The 19,303-nt window shown below is 41.1% G+C and overlaps 1 protein-coding gene across 1 annotated transcript; it reads left to right on the top strand.

Annotated features, from left to right (window-relative positions):
* The first annotated feature begins 1,696 nt into the window (after window positions 1–1,696).
* cmasa (cytidine monophosphate N-acetylneuraminic acid synthetase a) lies at window positions 1,697–17,712 on the top strand. Its single transcript, XM_049569388.1, has 8 exons — window positions 1,697–2,103; window positions 6,530–6,672; window positions 8,736–8,891; window positions 10,118–10,251; window positions 10,436–10,530; window positions 12,273–12,444; window positions 12,533–12,698; window positions 15,228–17,712. Exons 1-8 carry the CDS (start codon window positions 1,874–1,876, stop codon window positions 15,437–15,439), a joined length of 1,308 nt encoding a protein of 435 aa, XP_049425345.1. The 5' UTR covers window positions 1,697–1,873; the 3' UTR covers window positions 15,440–17,712.
* Window positions 17,713–19,303: the final 1,591 nt, after the last annotated feature.

The raw sequence follows: 19,303 nt of genomic DNA, 5'->3' as shown, positions 1-19,303 counted from the left end.
TATCACAACATTCCATCACTGTTAGTCTGCAGCATTGTATCTGTGTTTCTGATACACACCTCTGTCCTCTTTTCCTGGAACACATTTATTTTTTTTGGCTTTTAAAAAATACACGAAGACAAACAAAACCAAGGAACAAAATAGGTTTGGACCATAGTTATTTATTTATAAAGGTCCCTGTATTAGTCTATTCCAACCAACAACAACAAAAAATCATTATTATTACCAATACCAATTTTTTTTAAAAAAAATCTTTTGTAAATGGTAACTGTAATATTTCTATATTTAAAATCAACATACCTTTAAACAATTAAGTTTCAAGTATGATTTTGTTTATAATCTTTTAAATAAATGAAGACTTGACAGCAAACACATCAAGTCTCTGGCAGCTTTCACAGTGACATGAGTGGCTGTTGTTTTTTTACACTGACAGCAAAACAGATAGATCTGCTTCTCTGGGAACATTAAATCCAATTAGGCATTTACAGATGTGAGTAGTAACTAGTTACATTTACTCAGTTACATTTACTTGAGTAACTTTTTGGATAAATTGTACTTTTCAGAGTAGTTTTAATGCAAAATACTTTTTACTTTTACTTGAGTTATATTGTTTTAAAGCAACAATACTCTTACTTGCATGGGTGCAGATCTGATGACAGGTTTGGGGGGGGACACAATCAGTTATGATTTTTTTAAAATTGCACGCGTGCAAATCATGCCCACAGAGCGCTTAAGATTGCCAGCATATTTCATGATTTCATAGAGGCTCATCACCATCACCAAGTCATTCAAAAAGCGCTACACAGAGAATCATATGCTTACCTTTACTGTGTATTTCTCTTAAACAGCAAGTAGTACATGGAACCAGCCATCACCCTCCTTTTCACTGCTCCGCTGTTAGTTAATGCTACTTCTAGTTTCAGGGTCTCAGGCATGTTATGTCCACTCACGTTCTCATCTCTCGCCTCTCACGGATTCCCATTTCTCCTCATCATCTTCCCTTTTTTTCCTAGTGTATGGGACTACTGTATACATTTGTTCAATTTCAATCATTAGGTTATTTAGAACTGGGGGGGACAATTTGTGTTTTTCAGAAGTTGGGGAGGACATGTCCCCCCCATCCCCCCCGGGATCTGCACCCATGCTTACTTGAGTACAATTATATTTGGCTAGTCTACCCACCTCGGAGTACATAATTACATATATATATGTACAGTATATATAAGAATATATTTGTGTTTCTTGTGCCTTGATTTATGTTATGTTTGTAAAGATTTAATTTATTTTTGTTTTAGTTAAAGGGGTATCGTTTAAAATACATGAATTTGCAGGTTATTATTTTTGATTGATTACATTCATGTTCTTATTTTACAAATAAATCAGACGTTACTCAACAGTTACTCAGTACTTGAGTAGTTTTTTCACCAAATACTCTTTTACTCTTACTCAAGTAATTATTTGGATGACTACTTTTTGCTTTTACTTGAGTAATATTGTTCTAAAGTATCAGTACTCTTACTTGAGTACAATATTTGGCTACTCTACCCACCTCTGGGCATTTATAAGCCTTAAATTAAGCTTTAATTCCGCCCTTGTGTCTGATGTTTCCCCATATCTCCACTAGTGGTTCTGCGAATGGCCTGCGGGAGGCAGCAACGCGCCTTTACTGTGTGTACTCTGCCGGAAATCCAACAGTAGAAGAAGAAGAAACCTCCCTACGCAGAAGAAGAACAGCCGGAATCGGTCCATCATAATCATAAGACACCCATAGCTTGGCATATCCGCAGCTACACTCCAGAGACCGACAGCTCATCGTGTGTCTCGGTGCCGCCCGGACTGGTTTACAAACCGCCGCGAGGATCCAGCAGCCGCCATGTCTTCCAGGAAAAGATGTCTCCCGGGCGATAACGGTAACGGTGAGCAGGTCGGACCGCTGCCCGCCTGTAAGCAGGTCCGCGCGCCCAGCAATGGACACGTCGCCGCCGTGATCCTGGCGAGAGGAGGAAGCAAAGGGATCCCCCTGAAAAACATCAAGATGTTGGCCGGTGTCCCGCTGCTCGGGTGGGTGGTGAGGTCTGCTGTGGACTCCGAAATGTTTGAAAGGTAGGTAAAAGTTACTGTGTGATATAATGTTAAACGTTACTGTGTGAATAACTTCGAAAACTGGAAAACTCAAACCGCCACATAACACTTAAACACACACTGAATTATCCATATTCATGTATACAATATTCCACATAGCTGTGACGTGTTTCACTTGTCGTTATGACTCCATTAAGGTGTCCTCACTGCATAAACTACTACTACAAACTACAGCTGCTACTGGTCTCCATCTTTTTTATGCTTTTCATTATTCCCATAATGTAAATGACTGAAACAGTGGCATACAAATCTTTGGACACCCCTGATCAAAATTAACTGATTTCCATAAGGCATTAAGTTAAAAATGAATACAAGAGTGTAAAAATGGAAAGGAGCACCGTGCAAAAGTTCACACCGGCACTTTTTGGTCCGCTTTAAACGAACCCTGGTCCACTTCCATGGATAGTTTGGTTCGTTCGTGAACGCTCATTCGAACTTGGCTCGTCACGATACCAGAATTTCAGTAGTCGATACCACTACCAGTGAATTTCCACGATTCTCGATGCTCATTTGATACCACGATAAAAATCCAAACACAGAAATTGAAACTCACTAACAGGATTTTATTGATATCAGTGCCATTATTGATTCTGCTTATTGATCCGATTCTTTAGTCAGATTCAGATTCAGATTCAGAATACTTTATTAATCCCCGGGGGGAAATTGTTTTTGTTCCAATGCTCCGTGCAAAGTAGAAATAGAAATACAGCATGAATGGAAACAAGAGATAAAGATGAAGATATAAATAAAATACTAAATATTGATTTATTGATTCCTCCTGTGTATTTTCTGTGTAGAAAAAGTAGACCTTACAGGTTTTTGGTGTCAACAACATAAATTTTATTGAGTTTCTGTTCTAAACAAGAGATAAGTGTTAAGTAAGTAAGTAAGTAATTTGTTTTCATCTACGTCAAATAACATTACAGAATCTGTTAGTGTTGTCACGGTACCAAAATTGGGACCCACGGCACCATACCAGTGAAAGTATCACAGCTCTGAGTAGTATCACGATGCCACAGCAAAAATGAGGCAGATGTGCCTTTTGTCATTTATAAAAAGATAAATCACTTTTCTATAATACATCAATGATATTTCAATGGAATAAATTACTTATTGACTTATTCATACTTCAAAAACAGCATCAATAAGTGATTAACATAGGGGGGATCAAAATAAAATAAATAAATGAAATAAAAATCATCCAGCCACCCTCCTCCCCTGACAAGTCCCTTCATAAGTAATGAACAGCCCCTTCAGTGCGGTGAGGTTTGTGGAAATGTGAACGGCTCATTTCTCCTCTGACACGTCACATACTGTGTGCCGTCACGGCTCGGCTGTTCAGCTACTTTTGGGCAGTCATGACACCAAGAAGAGGAAATTTTTGGACCTGGAGCCGGGCTTCTCAGTCGCCGGTAAGCTGTTATCTTGCACCGTGTATTTGACAGGAATAGGTATTCCTGTCTGTGTCTGTGACCCCCGTTCAACCCACAACCGGCAGGATTCGCCTTTCATTTCTGCTGCTGGTAGAAATCTGTACTCGCACAGCGTGCTGAATGATTTATTTTGCTCGCACAAAACTATTTTTAGTCGCAAATGCAAGTAACGTTAAAATGCTTGACATGCGTCATCGACGTAAAGATTCGGCGTCATGAAAAGAATCGATAAGGGAATCATTAAGCATAAAGGCTAATGATGTTGATGAATTGAACCAGTTGGAACTGGTTATTAACAGGAACCAGTTCTCGATTCCCATCCCTACTTACTCACCTTGAATTCTTCAAATTCTTCAGGGTGTCTGTCTTTGAAGTGTTTAGCCAGGTTTGAAGTGTTTCCTCCTTTGGCCTGGCACCGTTTGCATACTGGTTTTTGTGAGTTTATAATTACTTTCATCTGCCTCAAATGCAAAATATCTCCACACACTACTCCTACTACCTGACTTTTCGACAAGCCGAGATGTTGTGGCTCCAGCAGCAATTGTTAGACCTTAGATTCTCTGCCTGAGCCCGAACCCGACCCGACTGTAATTTCCCGCCACTATCCTTGGGCTCGGACGGGTCGGGCTCCTCATATTAGACCTAGGCTATGGAACCAACTACTTATCACACCTGAGGGTAGTCCACGATACCACGATACCAGCGCTAGTGTGAATGGGTCCTGAGAGCTCAATGTCCAAGTTGTATCCAGTATTTATGGTACCGAAAAAAAACACAGGTACCGAAATATTTTTTGTGTGTTGGCATCGACTTGGTAACAAAGTATCGGTTCTCATGCCAACCCTTATTATAACACTGGAAGCGAACCCTGGTTCACTTGAAAACTGGGGGTCTTGGTTCACTTGCAAGTGAACCCTGGTGCGGTTCGCTCACAGTGGGAAATGCAAACGGACTATCCAGCGAATCAAAGAGAGGAAGTGACGTACAGCGCAGTGCATTTTGATGTTTTTGCGGTGACCAAGCCGGCTGAAGGGATGGATTTCTGAGCCGGGTTTTCTTCTTCCTCGTGCTTTTTTTCTTCCTGGTCAGTGGTCGTTTCGGGCAATACCGCCCCCAAATGAGCAGTTGTAACTGCGTGACGTTGTCCAGGCGGTTTGGTCCGCTTTAAAAAGTGCAGTGTGAAAGTGAACTGAACCAAATGAAGGTGTGAAATTTTTCGGCATTCCCAGAATAGTTCCCTGGACTTTACTGGTGTGAATGCACCCTCAGACAACTTTTACCAGGGTGTCAGACCTTAATTAGCTTGTTAGGGCTCTGGCTTGTTCACAGTCATCGTTAGGAAAGACCAGGTGATGCTTATTTCAAAGCTTTAAAAGTATTCTGACACCTGAAACCTTGTCCCATCAATCAGTGGCCATGGGCTCCTCTGAACAGCCGCCTAGCAGCTGTTCAGAGGATAATTGATGCCCACAAAGCAGGAGAAGACTACAAGAAGATAGTAAAGTGTTTTCAGGTAGCTGTTTCCTCAGTTCGTCATGTAATTACAGGAATTACCAAGAATTGTTTGGGTCAAGTTGAGGTTTGGAAAATCAGGAAAACTTTCACAGAGAGCTGCTTGTAGGATTGTTAGAAAGACAAATCAAAACACCCGTTTGACTGCAAAACACCTGCTGGAAGATTTATCAGACTTCTGTACAAATATGACCTTCATGGAAGAGTCATCAGATGAAAACCTTTCCTGTGTCCTCACCACAAAATTCAGCATCAGACGTTTGTTAAGGAGCATTGAAACAAGCCTGATGCTTTTTGGAAACAAGTGCTGTGGACCGATGAAGGTAGATAGAACTTATTGGATGCGAAAAATGGATTCACTTAAATTCCAGCAAACTCTGGAAGCAAACATCACAGCATCTGTAAAAAAGCTGACGATGAAGAGAGGACGGCTTCTACAGCAGGACAATGATCCTCAACACACCTCCAAATCCACAGTGAAGGTTTTTGCCATGGCCCTCACAGTCCCCCGACCTAAACACGATTAAAAATCTGTGGATAGACCTCAAAGAGCAGCGCATACAGACGGCTAAAGAATCTCACAGAGCTAGAAGCCTTTTGCAGGAAGAATGTGCGAAAACCCCCAAAACAAGGACTGAAAGACTCTCAGCTGGATACAAAAAGTGTGTGTGCCCAAACTTTTGCTTCAGGCCCTTTTCCTTTTGCGTTATTTAGAAACTGTAAAAGATTAAAATTAAAAAGTAATCTTGCTTAAAATACTGAAGAAACGTTTCATCTTTAATTTCATTACAAACATGAAGAGGAAAAAGACAAAAACACATTCTGGGATGAAATCATGTACAGATATTTAATGCTGAAATAATTAGTTGACATAAAATTAAGACCCGGCCATACTGATAATGAATAAATCGTAATTTATCACTGATTGAATTGGGGTTTGATGCTTTTCTCTGGTTCATATCTCTGTAATTTTATGTGTGCCCTCGACCAATTGGGAAATTTTCTCATGCCTATGAGTGGAGCAAAAATAAGAAAAGGTTGGTGAATCCCAGAAAAATACAAACAAAATTAAGAGAAATATTTTAAATATCACTTTTTGCATGAGGTCCAGTGTTTCCATCTGCTGTGTAGACCCTTCTCTCTTTTCATAATGACCTAATTAAGGTACAGTTCACTTCACTGGTTACATCTTAAATGATACACTGGGAAATAGTTGAACTGATCCTGCTGCAGGTTGCCTTTTCTTCTCTTTTTACAGTGTCATCGTTTAAATGAATAAATTAATCTTGCCAGGTAACAGATGTGGCATTACAAACAAGGTGCCGCTGTAGTTACTATGTCAAAGTTATGTTGGACATGTGATCCATAGAAGAAGTAGAAAACACTGTAAAAAGAAATACTTAATATAGAAATATGATCATAACGCATCTATATTTTCTTAGTGTTTGGGTATCAACTGACCACGACGAGATTGAGAAGGTGGCGAAATCCTGGGGCGCCAAGGTGCACCGCAGGAGTCCTGAAGTCTCCAGAGATGCTTCAACGTCACTGGAAACAATCCAAGAGTTTGTCAGGCTCAACCCAGGTATGCAAACCACACCCGGATGAGTGAGTGCAAACTGTAGTGACACAGCTGGTTGGGCAGTGTGTTTTAGCGGCCACAGTGTTTGTTTGATCAGAGTTGGCACAAAGCAACTGTTGGATTTTAAAGCACATCTCTTGTTGACTCTCTCTAGTCAAACTTTCTTTTCCCACCATGGCAAATTTGGTTCCTTGGTGCCGAGATCACATGTCCAACTTCAGGCTACTAATTGCTGTGCAAACAAAAGAGACTTTGTATCTTGGTGTCCTGTGAGCAGGAACTCTGTATCTGCAGCCCGATCTTATAGGCCCTGTTTACACCTGACATCCTGGTTGACTGGATCCCCAGTAGACAGCTCAAAGCACAGGTGTAAATGCACTAGGGCCCGACTGATATGGATTTTTTGGGGCTAATGCCAATATTATGGATTTAAAAAATCTGATAACCGATATATTGGCAGATTAAATTTTTATTTTCTCAATTTAAAAAATCCCGAAATACCTGCTTTTGATGGCTTAAATATAGTTCAAAGACTCATTGCAAAGATATAAACTGAAGGAAGAACATTTTACTATTTTCAAATACTTTTATTATCAGAAATTGTGTGGAACAAGCAGCATATGAACAATTTGAACACAAAATAAATAAAAAATATGATGTGCAAAAAGGCAGTAAACCTCTGGGAAATAACATAATCATGTAAAGTCTATATGAATTAAGACATTCACATGTATGTTCACAGTACCAGAGTTCTTCTTATTATTGCCAATTTAACAGAGGTAGGTTTAACACCATATTCCCTGCATTTTATTAGTGATGAAAATATAAGTGTTAACATCGGCGTCAATTGGCCGATTGACGATTATTCTGTAATGGCTATAATCGGCCAATTAAATAAGCTGGCCGATAAATCAGTCAAGTCCTAAAATGTACCAAATTAGTCCTGAACTCCTCTTGAGATCGTCTCATTCAGAAGTGGTCAGGGCCACATTCTTTCAACAGTGTTTGCGCTATTATGTCCTGACCACCTACTCAGTCGATGTCCTTGCTTAGGCCCCGATCACATAGAAAGCGTTTTGCAGGTTGCAAAACACGAGGCGCACTGCACTGCCTTTTTTTAATTGAAACCACTAGTAAAAAAGTGCTTTCTGGGTCTTTTTACTTTTGCCACGCAACCACACCATCACCTCCTTACCCTTACATTCCTGTGTAATCAATCTACTGTTGATTTATTTTTATTTATTTCACAGTAATGAGTAGCTAGTTCCTGAAATGTTGAGGCAGAGGGTACCTGCTGTCGCTCTGGTTGAGGGTGAGAGGCTGTCAGCAGATAAACAGAGATGTGTGGGTACATGAGACCCTAAAAAAAGAGGGTGGGTCATGGGGAGTACCACCAGTTGGCCCAGGAGCTTTGCCTCCCTGATAGCTGTTTCAAGTACTGCACCTAAATGCTTTCACACCTGCTCTTTCCTACTGAGATGCTGGTACCTGCAGTTTGTAAAGATGTATAGCTCTGGGTATCCAGCAACCGCTACCACCAGATCCTCCTTCATTGTTTACCAACTGTAAACTTGTTGTCGTGACCACCACAGAAGGCCCGCCTCTCAAATCATCGGATTGGACAGTGTGAAAAAAGTGGCAATGACATAGGGCGCTCCAGCTGCTAAAATGCTTTCTGTGTGATTGGGGCCTTATCTGGCACTGTCAGTGTAAAGAGTAAAAAGCAGGGGAGCCAGAACGCATCCTTGGGGTGAACCAGTGAAGGGACACTATTAACTCTGACACATTGTGACCGGTCCGTCTAAAAGTCTAGAATCCATCCAGTGACATATTATCAAAAATTAAAATCAAAAAGACATTTCTCTGCAAGCAAATACGGTCGAATAGTAAGAAAACAGGGGAAACGTCTACAAACAGAAGGCTGGCCTGAGTCAGCTGGCCCTCAAAGAGATGATACAGGTAGTTCGGCGAGGTCAGGGCAGCGTCCTTTACCCCTCTGCTGTAAATTGTTAAATAATTCCATGCTGCTGGTATCTGATTTCACCAGGACTCCTTTGTGTTTACAGAGATTGACGTGATATGCAATATTCAGGCTACATCGCCGTGCCTTCATCCGTTCCATTTGCAGAAGGCCTTGAAGAAGATCACGGAGGAGGGCTTTGATTCGGTCTTCTCAGTGGTCAGGAGACACCACTTCCGCTGGCAGGAGGTCAAGGACAGATGTAAGTCAACAGATGTATGATTGTTGCACTTGAAGTGTTTCCACCTTTCTTCAACAGCACAAGATTTAACCTGCGAACTCTACTCACAATGCAAAATGATGTGACATTAAACACTTAGCATTCAGTGTGACTTAAACTACACTGATGTCAGTTGTGAATAAACATTCATATATCCACTGAGAACCATAGACAAAGATATTTCAGAACTTGCCTGAGCAACATCACGTTTTTAAGTTCTCCTCAGTGTCTAAGCTGATTCGGTGTGCACCAAAACAACCAGACCCAAGACCGTCTTGAAGAGGTGGTCTTGGTCCGGTTACAAATGAACTCTGGTGCGGTTCGTTTGTGGTGAGAACGTGTTCTGACCTGGATCTGAACCAACTGCAGTCACATGACACATTGTTTGGGTTAATCATGAGCATGTTACAGTCCTGGAGGATTATTAATGTGCACCTCCTCCTGTACTGCCTTAATATGCACATTCAGCACATCCACTGCATCAAAACATTGTTTTCTAGTTGGAGCTGCGCCTCGTTTTCAAACTGTATGGTTTGACTAAAATGAACAATGACAGCAATATAGTCCACGATGAGCAGCGCTAAAATCAACCTGCGTAGTTGTCCCTCCATTGTGACATTAGAAAGTGTCACATTTATCTTGCAAGTGTACTCTTCTTCAACGTTTTGTTTACTTCCTGAATTTTTCTGACCAATCAAGAGCAGCTTTCTCACACAAGGCATTTGATCTGGTCCGCTTGAAAATGCTGCCGTGAGAACACGAACCAACTCTAGGCAGTTATACAACTTTGTGACGAACTCAGTCCCTGATTCAGACCAAAGGAGACAACTCTAGGTCTGAAAGCACTCTAATTTTTTTCAAACCAGCACCCCCACAAAAAATGAGCATGTGTTTCCGTTGTGGTTGATTTTTATTACGTATGCCAAGGAGGTTATGTTTACAGTTCTGTTTGTTGTTTTGTGTGTCATCACGATGATGTTCAAGAAGGTGTGGGAACCCTGTTTTAGTTTTGTGTGTTTCCATGACAATGACATGCCTATGTAATTTTAATCATGCAAGATTCACACAACAATGTTTAGGTGTGTCAACGCAGGTTACTTCTAACCAGTAATACAATTTAAACGTGGCAGTGACGTAATAAAACCCTTTCTTTGATGAAGCTGTGCACTGTAGAAGGATCTTGAACCTCTTACCTTACATCCTTCTAGCTGATGAAATGACCAAGCCGTTGAATTTGGACCCGGCTAACCGTCCGCGGCGTCAAGACTGGGATGGAGAGCTGTGTGAGAACGGCTCCTTTTACTTCACCAAAAGAGACCAAGTGAAAGCGGGAATGCTGCAGGTAGTTGACATATAACCAGTGATGACCTTTTAAATGAGCAGCGTACATCTATGCAAGGATTTGAAAAGTTTTAACTCACCGTTTTTCACAATTTGACTTTCGTAACTCAGTTTGTATAGCGTCACTTGCTGTTGCTGCTGCAGTCGCCACTGTCTGTGTTACTACCCTACCAACCTCTCTCCAGGGCGGTAAGGTAGCCTACTACGAGATGCTGCCAGAGTACAGTGTTGACATCGATGTGGACATCGACTGGCCTGTGGCAGAACAGAGGGTTCGCAGGTGAGATTACTGTTTGTGCTGTAGGGTTATAACTAGGGAGCGGATTCCATGAAAAACTGGATCGGAGTTCTTGGATCTGCATTTTTCCATGCAGTCCAATCCGATGCCCGTTTTTTTGCTAATATCGGCGGCCGATATTAGCCGATATTCGGATCGGTATCGGCCGCCGATATTAGCAAAAAAACGGGCATCGGATTGGACTGCATGGAAAAATGCTGATCCAAGAACTCCGATTCAGTTTTTCATGGAATCCGCTCCAGGTTTTTTGGCCTGCCCAGCGCTCCGCGATCCAAGCAGTCCATTCCAGTGATTCGCTCCAGCTCTTACTATCAATCCACCAGGCCAGCATGCAGACGGCAGACACACACACGGAGGGTAGAAGGAGTAGCGGTCAACTTAGTTAACTGACTATTTGATTTCTGCTCTGGTTTTTTGAGAGTGATATTTTTATTTGGTTTAAGTAAAGAGCACTGATGGCATTGTTTTGGGCACAATTAGTGAAATTGGAGCCATGGATGGACTACAAAAACACTACTAAAATAACTGAAAAGGAAAGGCTGCATTGTTTGTTAAATGTCAACAATGTTTTGTGGTGTTAATCTGTTTTTTATTTATTAGGGGGCAAAGCACAAGTGTGTGGAGTCTTGCTGCTATTTTAATTTCATTGTTAGACATTTTAAAGATTTCTTGTGTTGATTTATTTTCTATTTATTAAGGGGCCAAAGCAGCCAAAGCAAACTAGCAATATTTTTTATTTAATGTTAATGTTCAAGTTTAAAGTTTGTTTATTTAACCCTGTTAACAATAAACAGGTCAGTTTCTCATACCAACTGTTGTGGATCATTCTAACTTGATCAGATCGGTATCGGCCAAAACTCAAGGCTGTAATATCGGTATCGGATTGGAAGTGAAAAAAGTGGATCGGGACATTCCTAGTTGTAACAGTACACAAAAGTCAGGGTTCATGTCATATCCCGGTTTAGGAGTCGCAGTTCTGTGCGAATTTGGTACAGCGGGGAAAAAATCCATAAGCATAAGGATGCGTTTGTTTTAATTTATTTTGAACAGACAGTGGCCAAGTGTCAACTGTGTTGGTGCTAACATAGTTAACAATGCTAAAAGGGTTTTGTGGCTCAGAATGAAGCCGTGTTCTCACAAGAGTTTTCTGGGGGAAGACGGGGAGTGGCCACTGTAATACCCCAGCAACGCCGCATTGCCACCAGGACCGCATTAGCAGCAGGAAGTGCCGAATGAGCGGCGTTGCAAGCTAGCTCCCACCTGACTCAGGTCTGCACAGTACATAGCTGCCATGGTTAATGTCCGCTAACCTCTGGAGACCACAGGGTGAGCAGTGGGCACTGTGTTTCAGCATTTTAACGCAGCTAGCTGGCTGTCAGCCCACAAGAAATGAAATAAAAGGCAAGACATTAACATCACTAAACATGAAGATTTCTCCAAATCCTAAAGGACAGCACTTCAAAATGTAGTGCTAGAGATCAATGAGTCAAAAGGAAAGGCCTCTCACGGATATCCCTAAATCAAACACTTAAAGGGCTGTACAGAAAAAAATAGTGGTGGAGGGAGGTCAGAAAAGGAGTAGGGTATTGTTAGTTGTTTTGCTGAAGGAGAGGTTGTTTTCATTTTCATTTCAGCCTTTTATTGTGAAATTTATTTTTCTTAAAACGATCAAATATTTGCATCAGAAAATGAAAACATCTCATCTGAACTTCTTCTTTCCACAGGTATGGTTACTTCGGTCGGGCCATGCCAGAGGTGGTTCACCTGATGTTCTGCAACGTTTCCGGATGTTTAACAGACGGAAGAATCTTCCTGTCTGTGTCTGGAGAAGAGATGGTGTCTGTTAACACCAGAGACACAGAGGGCATCCGCATGCTGCAGAGAGAGGACATAGAGGTTGGAATTTGCTGCCACTTTAAAAAGCAGCGTTAAATTAGCTTGTGTCACGTGGCTGCACACTACATCTCTGTCTCGGCTCCATCAGGTTGTGCTGTTGACCTCTGACCTGGACCCCATTACAAAGTCGTTGGAGGACAAGCTGGCCAAAAGGACGGGCTGCCGGGTGATACAAGTGGGAGAGGAGCCGCTGGATGTTCTGAAGCCGATAGTGGAGCAGAAGAAGCTGGAGTGGAAGGATGTAGCGTACATGGGTAAAGCAGCTATACCTTCTAAGTATTTCTAAGAATATAGCGTAGGGTTCTGTTGGCATCCATGCAGGCGCACCGGATTCATTTCAGAAGTGGGGGGGCCAAAAAGTGCTGTGCGCCTGGGGCTTGTCACCGTGTGGGCGTGGCTACCTGTGTAATGTCCAGTTAATAATAGGGACTAGTTAAAGGTGCGTAGTGATCAGGGATTGAAGTACAGCCTGAGTTGAGTGTGAGCTTGTGCAACAGCAGCAACAGTGTGTTTTAGTGAAAGCAGCAGTATCTTGCAGCAAGTTACACGCTCGTCCTCTCTCATTAAAAAGATGGTGAAGAAAGACAAAGAGTCAGATAATGTATTTAATCACAAACTTTATCTTGGGAGGAAAAAAGCAAACAGTTTATTTCTTAACAGTGTTTGCATGAAACCTGAACACTTTGAACACTTTATGGATAAGGCTGTACCCAAATATTTGGATATTCGAATATTCGTTTCTATGGGTAGGTTATGAAAATTTGGTATTCGATATTCTTTTTTTTTTATTATTATTATTATTATTTATTTATTTTTTTTTTTTTTACATATTTTTATATAGCTGTTTTTTCGTTATCTTTTGAATTTAATATGAATTATGGAACCATTTTTGTCAACGTTTGTTTCCCCTGTTTTGTACAATTAATTAAAGTTTCAACAAGTTTCTGGAGTGTGTGACACAAGTGTGTTTTGAAAACGACCGCGGACTGTCACCTGCTCAACGCATCAGTACCTTCGCATGCCGTGACAGTAATAGCCTAATGATTGTAGTAATAATTATAATAATGTCAAACTATCATTTACAGACCGATTTAACAGACGATCACTGCTGCCCGACACGCAGGTCCATTTGCGGGTCCCGCGGGTTACGGGTCGACCCGTGCATCACTACTCAGCTCAGTCTATAAAGGCTGTACACAACAGTAAGGCTATAGACATTATATTCTATTCAGGCCGGCAGAACCAGCAGCGCATCAGCTCTACAGTGCACGGCACTGCTGATTAACCATTTTATTGCAGCACAGAGTGTCTGCCAGCAACCAATTACTTGCAGAGGCTTCCTACAACTTGTTTCAACGGTTCTGATTTAATCAGAAGACAAATTAAACAGGATGACTAGCCAATGTGAAAATCAAAAGAAAGCATAGAATAATGTACTGAAGGAGACTGTTGTGCCATCACATTTTTTTGTGGTTTGAGAGCAAAGATCCGGTCGCCGCTGTGCAAAACTCCGCAATACAATTGTCAAACTTGATTGAAAATCAATTTCGGAGTGGGGCTGGTTCGGAACGGCGGTGTTTCGGAGGAATGGAGGGCTGTCCCCTGTTGGAACATTGTGTGCACACAGCCCTTCACCACCTGGATCTTAAAATAAACACCTATTTTATCACATAATCATGCTTCCGTGTTGCGCCATTCATTGAGATCCTATTTCTCTCATTCAAATAACAAGAATTGTGGTTTAATACTCTTAATTATAACAGCCAACTTATTGAATGATGGGTTTAAATCATAATTAAAATCCCGTCATAATTAAAATCCCGTCCCAGGCATAACGTGCATGGCTCGGGCCGAGTCGGGCTGGATTTTTTGGGCCTGATCTAAGCTCTCTTAGCCGCTCTCATTTCCCCTGAGCCGCCTCAAGAAGTGCCTGCTCTCGCCCTGCAGCTACGTGGAGTCCCTCCTGATCAAAACACCGCTCCACCTCTGAGTGCAGCAGGTCCAGGGCCTCTGTATGTAGTCAGGCAGGCTGCATATCACATCAAAAGCATAGATCTATGCATTCATGATATGAAAGAGATAAATGTAAGTCAGACAAAGTGAGTTTAAATTCAGATTCTTTATTTTTTGTTTTATGTTTGTGTACTACGGAGCCGTGGAGGGGCATTGAGAAAAAAATAAAACACACCAGAGCTAGAATGTTTGATTGCGAACCAGATAGGCCTACAATTTGGCTCACTTTTTGATTTATTTCTATTTTTTATAACTGGAGAGTTCTTACAATACGGTGCCAGGGTTAGTGGGGATTACTGCTAAGAGCTGTTGGATAGAGCCAGACGGCTGAGAGTCTACCCGGAGCCTGCCGAGGATGCTTGAGGCTTAACCGGGCTGGTGAGGCAGTAACAGGTGCGCACAATTTAGTGCCTGCTGGAGGCTGTATCTTTTTCTCTATGGCACCTCTCTGTATTTTACCTACGGTATGAGTGGAAGTGAAGAGTGAAAGTCTTTTTTACTGTAAGTAATGTAATATAGAGACCTTTGATTCGGCTTAAAAATAATGTGGCAGGAGGGTAAAAGCGGGGGGGCCAATGGTCCCCTGGCCCCCCCGCTTCCGGCACCGTTGCCTCCATGTCAGGATTAAACAGTTATTCTACACAACATTGTTAGACAACTATTCAACCCTTAAACCCCTGTTCCTTATTGCCATTACAGGAAGTTGGAAACCCTGTATCTGATGTCTATTTCTCCGTCTTACCTCTTCTTCCCGTGTTTCCTCCTCTCAGGTAGTGAAAAACAGGATGTCAACTGTCTGAACCTGGCGGGTTTGAGTGCAGTACCTAAGGACGCTCCGGTCGCCATGACTGCCGCCAAGTACATCTGCCACAGCTTTGGTGGAATGGGAGCCATGAGGGAGTTTGCTGAGCACATCCTCCTGCAGAAAGAGAAAGCAAAGGCGAAGATGGATCAGGACCGCATCGACCGCTGCAACTTCTAATTCAAAATGTGAATCAATTAAAACCGCAAGAAAAATCTCCGGAGTTGGTGCAGTTCATGCACAAAGGATAGGAGTAATCAAACGGTGCACTTGAAAATGTTGTAATATCTGAGACACGTGTCTAATTTTAGAGATAGAATTAAAATAATTAACTCTGTTTACAGTCAAGTCTCAAAAAATCAACCTTTTTTTTATGGCCACAAAATGTGAAATTTTTACTAATTTTCTTTTACACTGTAAATACTACAACCAAATCAGAAGTTCACTAACCTTAGTTTATTGTGGCGCTCGGTGCAGGAGGCCGAATTCTCCTCGTCCGCTAAGATAGAGCGTGAAGACACAAACAGGATGACCCCACGACCAAACCCCAAACTACTAGACTGAAAACGTCTATTCTTATCTTTTAAAACAACAAAACACCATGAAACAACCAAAAATAAGCATCGAATAAACATTTGTTATCGTTAACCAACGTCAGATTTACCTGTAACTTAAGATCTTAAAGGTACCAACACCAAATAGTGCCCAAAACATCTTAAGGTATGATGTTACAAAACACAAAACATGTTACTGTTATAATATAGATAGTACTATTAGAGATAGAGTTGTAGTTTATATATTGGGTGAAGCATTTTAAACCAAAATGTAATTATGAGTTCATTGTCCTAACAAGTTCTGACAAGTTCTCTCGACTGTTTCTACCCATGAACATCACCCCTTGGTTGACTAATTGTCCCTGCCATGCAGTGTGTATCCCCTCATTTGTAATTCTCACGTGCCCTGAAAGCAATAATTTGAAATTTTGTGAAATATATTTATTTCTTCTTGAGAGTAAGATGAAAAGATCGATTCCACTCACGTCTGTCGGGTAATAATGTTATTAGCAAGCTCAACAGCCTTTCACCTGTGCAGTGCTAGCAGGGAGTTTTTGGACTATTTTACAACTCGCTAATTTTCTCCCGTAGTAGCTATGCTAACGGTTGTGCTAACTTGAGCATCACTGTCTTTGAGAAGCTGTGTTGAAATCTTTTTTTTTAAGCTAACGTAAATGTAGCGGTATCGCGTGAAACTGGACAACCAACAGCATTCATTGCTTACAAGCACGTCATGCTAGCTTGTCAGGAAGGGGGTAAATTATGTTCCAAATTTAGGCTTAATTTTGGCACGGTAACAAGATATCTGAATGAATTTGGTATCTATGGGTGCCCACGAGTCTCCCCTAAACTTCAGAAGGCTTGTTTGTTCCCAGGAAATGTTTTTTTTTGCTTATAATGTACTCTTCAAATTAAGGGTTATATTTGTCTTTTTAAGGACAACTAACCTGCATCTGTTTGCATATTTGCATTGACCTTGTATGTAATCGTGCCGCACAAGATTCACTTTGTTTGGACAGTTAGGTGGGTTTAATTGAGTGGTATCGATCTTTTCATCTAACTTTCATCAAGCAGGTAATAAGATGTATTTTGCCACAATGCTTTGCTGTAGCTTTAACTTGTTTATTTTATTTCTGCTGCTGCGTAGTGACCATAGTCGTAGCCACTGTGACACCACGTGTACTCCGGTTTTGAAGCCTTTAAATTTAGTCGTGGCCATCTTGGGTTTTTGGAGCCCAAAGTGACCATATTTGGAAGAGATGGTGTAGCTGACTCATAGACGCCTTAATAACATTTAAACTAGTAATAAAAATATTCACCGTCTGTACAGTGTGCCATGAAGGGGGAAATTAGCTTTAGAGACCTAAAGCATATTTTGTACCAGGCCGTAAACTGTTTATTACTGCTGTAAAGTCAGACGTTTTAAAATGGGAGTCTATGGGAATTGAGGAGCCAGCCTCAAGTGGCCATTAGAGGAACTGCAGCTCTTGGCACTTCAGCGTTAGCTTCATCTTTCAGCCTCTGAGGCTGGTGCTGTGTGGAAACCTCCTGCTTGTTATATGGTTTATTAAGTGGCCTAATAGACCAGTTTGTTATTTGCTGGTTTCAAGGTGACCAGCGGGGGCTTCTTAAGGGGCAGGACTTGCATTTTACTGTCATTCAGTCAAGGAAGAAATAATCTGTGTGTCCTGTATATATTGATGTATGATTCATGGCCATGTGTGATTCTGTGTGTGACTAATTTGTTGATTTTTTTCCCCCACCTTCCTGAGAGCTGATTGCTTGTTTCGTTGAATCATTTAAGTGATTTTGTTTCACTCTTATTTAATAATTATGTGCAATGTATCAAGGGATTCTATTGTGTGAATCATTTTCAATGAAGATAACTTTTGAAGATCATTCTTGTGTCTTGTGTTTTCAATATGCGGCAGAGAGACACCAACACAACTGAAGCAGGAACACAGAACAACTTTTCTCTTAAAGGATAGTTTAACATTTTGGTGCATGGTGGAATTGTTTGCTTTCTTGTGGAGTCGTTTTCCTGATCAGTTAAAGGTCGAATGTCCTCCTGAGACCTGACCTTTGGTTTGGTATGCATTTTAATTTCTGCTCGCAATTTAGGATCAGTGGGACCCGATAAGTATAAAAAACTAAACATTGTCACCGATGATTAAGTCCCAGTGTCATCAAATGAGTACTTCCTACTAAACAGTATCTTCTTATTGTTGCTAAAATTGGTCAAATTTGTTGCCGTATCAAACTACAAACATTATTAATCATAAATAAACAAGTTTCTACCATAAAATCTGATCAAGTATTGGAACTTGTCCACTTTTGTGTCAGGATCTGCTGCAGACTGACTTGGCAGAGATAGCTGCCATCTTGTTTTACATGGAAAAGTGCACGACTGAGGACAACAGGTCTGAGTCGAGTAGAATGAAGTATAAGGTCCAGTAAACCCAAAATGAGATGTCCTCAAATGAGGACACAGGGTCTCAGGAGGAGATACTGGCAGAAATGGAACACAATAAAACAAATGTTTTCATTAATGTTTAATCACCTGAAAATAAGAATTGCTGTGTTTTCATTATCTAAGAATGAGACCTATCTACATAGGAAGCGGGTTTTCATACATGGAGGTCAGCATGTTGCATCGCCATCGCTCCACAAGGAGCTTAGAGTTACCAAAAAAAAAAAAAATAATAATAATAATAATAAAAAAATAAAATGTGAAACCGCTTTAGTCAGTGTTTTTACGACCTTTAATCACACAGGTTCTCATTTATGAACATTGCATACACTCAAAATCAGGCCTGAAAGAGGTGTACGCCACTTCCCACGTAAAATTTGTGATCTATAAAAACAGACAAACTTTGACCCATGCTATGCACATTTTGAAGATGGGAGATTGGCAACACAGACGGTGGGGTGGAAGCCTGATTGCAGGAATTGTAGAATATTTCTTTGTGCAGGGCATTTTTGGCTTTTGTCTGTTCGTACATTTTTAGTATGGAGCCTTCGCGTTGTTTTAGAAATGAGACTCTATTTCTTGTTTTGGAGAGGAATACACCTCTGCAGGTAACTTGAGACAAAAGCAGGAGCAATTTTGCCTGGCAACAAATAAATTAATATGTTGGCCTGCCAGGTACGTGGTTTTGTGAAAAGAAGAAAGTATAATGTATAACCATATTTTAGCAGAACAACATTGCTCAAATTCACAATGTGTTTAAACTAAATAAGTACTTTTTTAATCATACAAACTCACTTGACCATCAACACAGGCAAATGAACTGAAGGAAATGGCCTGTTAGCTAGTTAGCAGCCTGTTCGCTAAGCTAGCACACTGTCATACAGTGTCTCCGAAATCCAACGCAAAAGTTCAACGTACTCGAGGCAAATTCCTGACCAAAATATAACAGAGGGAGGAGTTTCGAAGGCACATTGGACATCACGCAGATTCCCGTAGGAATGAATGGATTTCTGGTTGTCT

The sequence above is a fragment of the Epinephelus fuscoguttatus genome, linkage group LG23 (genome assembly GCF_011397635.1).
Source record: "Epinephelus fuscoguttatus linkage group LG23, E.fuscoguttatus.final_Chr_v1".
Lineage (NCBI taxonomy): Eukaryota > Metazoa > Chordata > Actinopteri > Perciformes > Serranidae > Epinephelus > Epinephelus fuscoguttatus.
Note: the sequence above shows the minus strand (reverse complement) of the source record. Positions and strands in the feature narration are given on the sequence as shown.

Coding starts and splice junctions, on each gene's coding strand:
- cmasa (XM_049569388.1), top strand. CDS start 1,874: ATGTCTTCCAGGAAAAGATGTCTCCCGGGCGATAACGGTAACGGTGAG. Junction 2,104..6,529: donor GACTCCGAAATGTTTGAAAG/GTAGGTAAAAGT, acceptor ATATTTTCTTAG/TGTTTGGGTATCAACTGACC. Junction 8,892..10,117: donor GCAGGAGGTCAAGGACAGAT/GTAAGTCAACAG, acceptor ACATCCTTCTAG/CTGATGAAATGACCAAGCCG.